Source organism: Triticum aestivum, chromosome 1D (assembly GCF_018294505.1).
Source record: "Triticum aestivum cultivar Chinese Spring chromosome 1D, IWGSC CS RefSeq v2.1, whole genome shotgun sequence".
NCBI lineage: Eukaryota > Viridiplantae > Streptophyta > Magnoliopsida > Poales > Poaceae > Triticum > Triticum aestivum.
Window position 1 is genome coordinate 19,510,263 of NC_057796.1, and position 9,427 is coordinate 19,519,689.

Genomic DNA, 9,427 nt, shown 5'->3' on the forward strand with positions numbered 1-9,427 from the left:
CCTTGGATCTGATCTCCAGGGGCAGGCGCCCCCCCCCAGGGGGCCTATATAAAGGGGGGGAGGGCAGCACACAACAGCCTTGGACGCCTCCCTCCTCCCCTGCAATACCTCTCTCTCTCTCGTAGAAGCTCGGCGTAGCCCTTCGGAGACCCGCTACATCCACCACCACACCGTCGTGTTGCTGGATCTCCATCAACCTCTCCTTCCCCCTTGCTGGATCAAGAAGGAGGAGACGTTGCTGCACCGTACGTGTGTTGAACGCGGAGGTGCCGTCCGTTCGGCACTCGGTCATCGGTGATTTGGATCACGGCGAGTACGACTCCGTCATCCACGTTCATTGGAACGCTTCCGCTCGCGATCTACAAGGGTATGTAGATGCACTCCCTTCCCCTCGTTGCTAGTAGACTCCATAGATGCATCTTGGTGAACGTAGGAAAATTTTAAAATTATGCTACGATTCCCAACAGTGGCATCATGAGCCAGGCCTATGCGTAGTTACTATGCACGAGTAGAACACAAAGCAGTTGTGGGCGTTGAGTTTGCCAATTCTTCTTGCCGCTACTAGTCGTTTCTTGTTTCGGCGGCATTGTAGGATGAAGCGGCCCGGACCGACCTTACACGTACGCTTACGTGAGACTGGTTCCACCGACTGACATGCACAAGTTGCATAAGGTGGCTAGCGGGTGTCTGTCTCTCCTACTTTAGTCGGAACGGATTCGATGAAAAGGGTCCTTATGAAGGGTAAATAGAAATTGGCAAATCACGTTGTGGTCATACGTAGGTAAGAAACGTTCTTGCTAGAAACCTACAAACCACGTAAAAAAACTTGCAACAACAATTAGAGGACGTCTAACTTGTTTTTACAGCAAGTGCTATGTGATGTGATATGGCCAGAAGATGTGATGAATGGTATATGTGATGTATGAGATTGATCATATTCTTGTAATAGGAATCACGACTTGCATGTCGATGAGTATGACAACCGGCAGGAGCCATAGGAGTTGTCTTTATTATTTTGCATGACCTGCGTGTCATTGAATAACGCCATGTAATTTACTTTACTTTGTTGCTAAACGCGTTAGCTATACAAGTAGAAGTAATCGTTGGCGTGACGACTTCATGAAGACACAATGATGGAGATCATGGTGTCATGCCGGTGACAAAGATGATCATGGTGCCCCGAAGATGGAGATCAAAGGAGCATGATGATATTGGCCATATCATGTCACTATTTGATTGCATGTGATGTTTATCATGTTTTTGCATCTTATTTGCTTAGAACGACGGTAGCAAGTAGGATGATCCCTTATAATAATTTCAAGAAAGTGTTCACCCTAACTGTGCACCGTTGCGAAGGTTCGTTGTTTCGAAGCACCACGTGATGATCGGGTGTGATAGATTCTAACGTTCGAATACAACGGGTGTTGACGAGCCTAGCATGTACAGACATGGCCTCGGAACACACGCAATACACTTAGGTTCACTTGACGAGCCTAGCATGTACAGACATGGCCTCGGAACACGGAGGACCGAAAGGTCGAGCATGAGTCGTATAGAAGATACGATCAACATGGAGATGTTCACCGATCTTGACTAGTCCGTGTCACGTGATGATCGGACACGGCCTAGTCGAATTCGGATCATGTTTCACTTAGATGACTAGAGGGATGTCTATCTGAGTGGGAGTTCATTAAATAATTTGATTATATGAACTTAATTATCATGAACTTAGTCTAAATCTTTACACTATGTATTGTAGATCAAATGGCCCACGTTGTCCTCAATTTCAACGCGTTCCTAAAGAAAACCAAGCTGAAAGATGATGGCAGCAACTATACGGACTGGGTCCGGAACCTGAGGATCATCCTCATAGCAGCCAAGAAAGATTATGTCTTAGAAGCACCGCTAGGTGAAGCACCAATCCCTGAGAACCAAGACGTTATGAACGCTTGGCAGCAGCGTGCTGATGATTACTCCCTCGTTCAGTGCGGCATGCTTTACAGCTTAGAACCGGGTCTCCAAAAGCGTTTTGAGAAACATGGAGCATATGAGATGTTCGAGGAGCTGAAACTGGTTTTTCAAGCTCATGCCCGGGTCGAGAGATATGATGTCTCCGACAAGTTCTTCAGCTGTAAAATGGAGGAGAACAGTTCTGTTAGTGAGCACATACTCAGAATGTCTGGGTTGCACAACCGCTTGTCTCAGCTGGGAGTTAATCTCCTGGATGACGCGGTTATTGACAGAATCCTCCAGTCGCTTCCACCAAGCTACAAGAGCTTTGTGATGAACTACAATATGCAGGGGATGGAAAAGACCATTCCCGAGGTATATTCAATGCTGAAATCAGCTGAGGTAGAGATCAGAAAAGAACATCAAGTGTTGATGGTGAATAAAACCACTAAGTTCAAGAAGGGCAAGGGTAAGAAGAACTTCAAGAAGGACGGCAAGGGAGTTGCCGCGCCCGGTAAGCCAGTTACCGGGAAGAAGTCAAAGAATGGACCCAAGCCCGAGACTGAGTGCTTTTATTGCAAGGGAAGTGGTCACTGGAAGCGGAACTGCCCCAAATACTTAGCGGACAAGAAGAAGGCCGGCAACACCCAAGGTATATGTGATATACTAGTAATTGATGTGTACCTTACCAGTACTCGTAGTAGCTCCTGGGTATTTGATACCGGTGCGGTTGCTCATATTTGTAACTCAAAACAGGAACTACGGAATAAACGGAGACTGGCGAAGGACGAGGTGACGATGCGCATCGGGAATGGTTCCAAGGTCGATGTGATCGCCGTCGGCACGCTACCTCTGCATCTCCCTACGGGATTAGTTTTAAACCTCAATAATTGTTATTTAGTGCCAGCTTTGAGCATGAACATTGTATCTGGATCTCGTTTAATTCGAGATGGCTACTCATTTAAATCCGAGAATAATGGTTGTTCTATTTATTTGAGAGATATGTTTTATGGTCATGCCCCGCTGGTCAATGGTTTATTCTTGATGAATCTCGAACGTGATGCTACACATATTCATAGTGTGAATACCAAAAGATGTAAAGTTGATAACGATAGTCCCACATACTTGTGGCACTGCCGCCTTGGTCACATTGGTGTCAAGCGCATGAAGAAGCTCCATGCAGATGGACTTTTGGAGTCTCTTGATTACGAATCATTTGACACGTGCGAACCATGCCTCATGGGTAAGATGACCAAGACTCCGTTCTCTGGAACAATGGAGCGAGCAACCAACTTATTGGAAATCATACATACCGATGTGTGTGGTCCAATGAGTGTTGAGGCTCGCGGAGGATATCGTTATGTTCTCACTCTCACTGATGATTTAAGTAGATATGGGTATGTCTACCTAATGAAACACAAGTCTGAAACCTTTGAAAAGTTCAAGGAATTTCAGAGTGAGGTTGAGAATCAACGTGACAGGAAAATAAAATTCTTACAATCAGATCGTGGTGGAGAATATTTAAGTCACGAATTTGGTACACACTTAAGGAAATGTGGAATAGTTTCACAACTCACGCCGCCTGGAACACCTCAGAGAAATGGTGTGTCCGAACGTCGTAATCGCACTCTATTGGATATGCTGCGATCTATGATGTCTCTTACCGATTTACCGCTCTCATTTTGGGGTTATGCTTTAGAGACTGCCGCATTCACTTTAAATAGGGCACCGTCTAAATCCGTTGAGACGACACCGTATGAATTATGGTTTGGGAAGAAACCTAAGCTGTCGTTTCTAAAAGTTTGGGGATGCGATGCTTATGTCAAGAAACTTCAACCTGAAAAGCTCGAACCCAAATCGGAAAAATGCGTCTTCATAGGATACCCTAAGGAAACTATTGGGTATACCTTCTACCTCAGATCCGAAGGCAAGATCTTCGTTGCCAAGAACGGGTCCTTTCTAGAGAAGGAGTTTCTCTCGAAAGAATTGAGTGGGAGGAAAGTGGAACTTGATGAGGTGATAGTCACCCCTTCCGAACCGGAAAGTAGCGTAGCGCGGGAAAATGTTCCTATGGTGCCTACACCAACTGGGGAGGAAGTTAATGATGATGATCATGAAGCTTCAGATCAAGTTGCTGAACTTCGTAGGTCCACAAGGACACGTTCCGCACCAGAGTGGTACGGCAACCCTGTCCTTGAAATCATGTTGTTAGACAACGGTGAACCTTCGAACTATGAAGAAGCGATGGCGGGCCCGGATTCCGACAAATGGCTAGAAGCCATGAAATCCGAGATAGAATCCATGTATGAAAACAAAGTATGGACTTTGACTGACTTGCCCGATGAGCGGCGAGCCATAGAAAACAAATGGATCTTTAAGAAGAAGACGGACGCGGATGGTAATGTGACCATCTACAAAGCTCGACTTGTCGCTAAGGGTTATCGACAAGTTCAAGGGGTTGACTACGATGAGACTTTCTCACCCGTAGCGAAGCTGAAGTCCGTCCGAATCATGTTAGCAATTGCCGCATACTATGATTATGAGATATGGCAGATGGACGTCAAAACGGCATTCCTTAACGGCTTCCTTAAGGAAGAGTTGTATATGATGCAGCCGGAAGGTTTTGTCGATCCTAAGAATGCTAACAAAGTATGCAAGCTCCAACGCTCAATCTATGGGCTGGTGCAAGCATCTCGGAGTTGGAACATTCGCTTTGATGAGATGATCAAAGCGTTTGGGTTTACACAGACTTATGGAGAGGTATCTCTGGGCCCACTCGGTAATGCATCATCATAATGAGCTCAATGTGACTAAGGCGTTAGTCACGGGATCATGCATTGCGGTACGAGTAAAGAGACTTGCCGGTAACGAGATTGAACAAGGTATTGGGATACCGACGATCGAATCTCGGGCAAGTAACATACCGATTGACAAAGGGAATTGCGTACGGATTGATTGAATCCTCGACACCGTGATTTATCCGATGAGATCATCGTGGATCATGTGGGAGCCAACATGGGTATCCAGATCCCGCTGTTGGTTATTGACCGGAGAGGTGTCTCGGTCATGTCTGCATGTCTCCCGAACCCGTAGGGTCTACACACTTAAGGTCCGGTGACGCTAGGGTTGTAGAGATATATGTATGCGGAAACCCGAAAGTTGTTCGGAGTCCCGGATGAGATCCCGGACGTCACGAGAGGTTCCGGAATGGTCCGGAGGTGAAGAATTATATATAGGAAGTCCAGTTTCGGCCACCGGGAAAGTTTCGGGGGTTATCGGTATTGTACCGGGACCACCGGAAGGGTCCCGGGGGTCCATCGGGTGGGGCCACCTGTCCCGGAGGGCCCCGTGGGCTGAAAGTGGAAGGGAACCAGCCCCTAGTGGGCTGGGGCGCCCCCCTTGGGCCTCCCCCCATGCGCCTAGGGTTGGGAACCCTAGGGGGGAGTTCCCCCTTGCCTTGGGGGGCAAGGCACCCCTTCCGCCCCCACTTGGCCGCCGCCCCCCCTTGGATCTGATCTCCAGGGGCCGGCGCCCCCCCTAGGGGGCCTATATAAAGGGGGGGACGGCAGCACACAACAGCCTTGGGCGCCTCCCTCCTCCCCTGCAATACCTCTCTCTCTCTCGTAGAAGCTCGGCGTAGCCCTGCAGAGACCCGCTACATCCACCACCACACCGTCGTGTTGCTGGATCTCCATCAACCTCTCCTTCCCCCTTGCTGGATCAAGAAGGAGGAGACGTTGCTGCACCGTACGTGTGTTGAACGCGGAGGTGCCGTCCGTTCGGCACTCGGTCATCGGTGATTTGGATCACGGCGAGTACGACTCCGTCATCCACGTTCATTGGAACGCTTCCGCTCGCGATCTACAAGGGTATGTAGATGCACTCCCTTCCCCTCGTTGCTAGTAGACTGCATAGATGCATCTTGGTGAACGTAGGAAAATTTTAAAATTATGCTACGATTCCCAACAGCAAGTCCAACCTTCACTCGCAACTTGACCCGTGTTTTGTTTTCCATCCCAGTTGCAAGTCCACCCTTAACTCGTCACTCGGCTTGTAGTTTGTTTTATCCCAACAGCAAGTTGACTCTTGACTCACAACTAGGCTCGTAGTTTTGTAATTGTCTTAGTTGCCTTGCCAAGTTCGACGTGGACTCACAACTGGGCTCGTAGTTGGCCCAGTTGCAAGACTACCTTCGACTCGCAACTGGGCACCATAATTTGTTTCATCCCAATTTCAGGTCAGACCCTTGACTCGCAACAAGCTAGGCTTATAGTTTCCTAGTTTACAAAGTTGTCAGACCACTCTCGTTTGTCTACTTGGCTCGTAGTGGTCCTAGTTGCAACACCACACTCGACTTGGCAACTGGGCATGTGTTTTCTTTTTCTTCCCAGTTGTAAGCCCACCCTCGACTCGCAACTAGGGGTGGTTTGTCATTGTCCCAGTTGAAAATTCACTCTCGACTCGCGAATTGTTGGGGATATAACTACTGGGTATAAACCGCCCAGGAGGGGCCGGGTTATACCACTAGCGGCTTACCGCTGAAGATGGCGGGTTATATGAGCATGTGGACGGCCCAAGACTCGGAGGTGACTTACGGCCCAGGTGTATGAACCGCCATATATGTATGACTTGTATTGTAAGGCAAGCGTAGATAGTCACCGAGCCGGACACATTGTCTATGAGCCGGCCGGGACTCCGTGAACCGCCAGGCGTCAACCTGTGTATATAAAGGGACGACCTGGCGGAGTTTTAGGGCAAGAAACAAGAGATCGAGAACTAGGTCAAGCGTATTCGCTCCCTGGTAATCGAAACCCTAGCAATACCACCTCAGACTGGATTAGGCTTTTATCTTCACCGCAAGGTGCCGAACCAGTATAAACTATCTGTGTCCTTTGTCCCGATTAATCCCTTTAAGCTAACCTAGTTGCGTGTGCGTCTTTTGTTGGGCCGACTTCGTGACACGATCTCACGACCCGTTTTTCTTTTTGGCGTGCATTTTATAAGTTCGCAAGCTTTTAAATCTAGGCCGATACGACCGATATATAGGCCGATGTCATTTCAAGAGTTCGAGAAGAAAAAAATTGGTCAAGGACAAGCTAACCAAAACAAAGATTCAAAAAACACACTACTGAATTGCTAACTTGTGTGGTACTGGTACTACTGCAGTTTAAACTACTACAAATATATCATTTCAAGAGTTATGATCTTGTACACCCCATAAGAAAACAAAGTTATGTTCCCCTAAAATAAGATAAAAAGAAAGAAAGAAAGAAAGAAAGAAATATTAAGTTCTGTTAAACATAGTCACCGCCTTCATCACTGACATATGATTTGTTACATACCCAAGGTAGTGCCACAGAACAAGAAGATTAGTCCCAAGAAATGATTTTCATGAGGGCACTAGTGCCACTTTCAGCGACCAACTGAAAGCCATTTTGCAAAACAGGGAATATAAGGCACACAACACTCGTGTTCTTTAGAAGTGCTGATAACATGCACTTTCTGATTATCCATGTCGTATGAGATTGTAATCTCCTCATCAGTAAGAAAATCAAATTATATTTTGGATGAATCGCCATCATCTCGTTGGTCTCATCTTTGCGGCAATGCCTTCCGAACAGTCCCAAAACATTAACAGTGTGCTTTAGGGTCCAGTTTCCTCTATCATAATCCTCAAGAACCCAAACTGAGAGTTGGCAATCAGGACTATTATTAAGATGCCAAGCATGCAAGCATCCCAGAGACTGTCCTATGGAGCATGCCATGTGTGGCATTTCAATTTCCTTCCAAATCCTCCCTTCTATGTGCAGTGTTACTATTGAAGAATTAAGGGTCCCGAAATGCACAGTGCCGTTGAGGTAGATGAAATCGGCATAACCAGGCACTATAGTTCTGGGACCCCACTCACTTTTCATGGAAGTCCATCGTCCGGTTTCTGATGAGTAGACCGCCAGTTCTCTGATTTGATGAATATAATTTGTGACGGTCTCAACAACCACAAAGCTTGAGGGGTTAACTGCATCCAAAGCTAGATACAGCTCGGCTCGGATTAAACGGTGACCATCCGCTTCGTCCGGGAATTCCATAGGAGGCAGCACAGTCCACTTCTCGGTCGCAGGATTGCACACGACATAATCATATTCGTCTTGTTGAGAGTATGGTTTCCAACATGCACAAAGGAGAAGGCTACCACAACATTCTTCGGCAGTGATACGTTGGTAGCTCCCTCGCAAGAAAGAGAGATCTGGATCGACCACAGGGGGGCCACCCGTGGTTAAATCGTGGAAGCTGAGGCCGTCCCGGTCGTCGGCGAAGTAGTAGAGGCCAGACAGGGTCCGCGGTGACCTCCGGTGCAACACGTCAAGTTCGGAGCAAAGGGCGAGCCACTGCTTGGACACGCACTTAAAGCGGCAGAGTGACCTGTAGCGCACCCGCGACAGGATCACGATGAGGACGTCGTCGGGGAGGTCCGCCACGGGCTTCTGCTCGTGCCCCTTCTTCCTTTTCTTCTACAGAAGACGGGACGGTTCGGTCAGGATCACATTCTTTTGATGGAAGATTGGAGGAAGGAAGAAGCGGCAAACAGACCTCTGAAGCAATAACGGGGAGCAGCAACGGCGAACGAGACGGGGCGTCCTCATCGCGGCTATGGTGTCCGGTCGCCGGCCGGGGGTCCTGCTCCGTGCAGCCATCACCTTCTCCTCCTAGCGGCATCGTCTCCTCTGTTCTCCGGGACTAGCTAGGGTTTCTGGTCCGCAATTGATCGGCGCCTGATCGACTCGAGAAGTTGGGCTTTAGGTGGGCTCCCGAGAACTGCCCAACTGATCCTCTTGATTGGAAGGTAACTTTGGGTTGCAAGCACGTAAAGAGAGAAGTGGGCTTTCCTATCGTAGATTTACAAGTTTTATCATGTCATCTCCTGATAAAATTCTACTAATTATGAAGCTCATAAGATAGCTAGATTGGGTACTTTGTTGCCTCAGGGTAGACACATTTGGTTGGGCGTACGACATGATGTTTTTGTAATTCCCGCGAACATTGCGATAAATCAATAAAGTCTGGTTGTCTTTGCTAAAAAAAAATCTTCTGACAAAAAAATACAAATTGTATTGAATATATTTTTCATGAACGATGTGGTTTCATTATAATAGTCTTGTTGCTTTGCAATAAAAGTTAGCCATGATGTTAAACTTCATACTGGCTACTATCCACGGCGGCGACATTGGCTCGACAATACTGGCAGTACCGGCGCAACCTCGTCACAACCACACACATGCCGCCGTCACGCTGGCACACACGTGATGCCTTACACAAGCATAGCAGGGGCCATGGTTGCGGGAGGGAGAGAGGAAGTGCGGGGTGGGCGGAGATAGAGAGGCGGCAGAGCGCTCCGGCAAGGCTGTGGTGGGGTCTTTAGCCGAGGCTGGAAAAGGATGGTGGTGGATCGGGTGTATGGGACATAGAAGGGGGAAGTGTG

General features: G+C 47.9%; 1 protein-coding gene across 1 annotated transcript; it reads right to left on the reverse strand.

The window, feature by feature from the left end:
• Positions 1–7,157: 7,157 nt before the first annotated feature.
• LOC123163355 (F-box protein At5g07610-like) lies at positions 7,158–8,693 on the reverse strand. The gene is made up of 2 exons (XM_044580972.1): positions 8,539–8,693; positions 7,158–8,459 (listed from the first exon to the last, which is right to left on the reverse strand). The coding sequence occupies exons 1-2, from the start codon at positions 8,662–8,664 to the stop codon at positions 7,320–7,322; spliced, it is 1,266 nt and encodes a 421-aa protein (XP_044436907.1). The 5' UTR covers positions 8,665–8,693; the 3' UTR covers positions 7,158–7,319.
• Between the last annotated feature and the right edge of the window lie 734 nt (positions 8,694–9,427).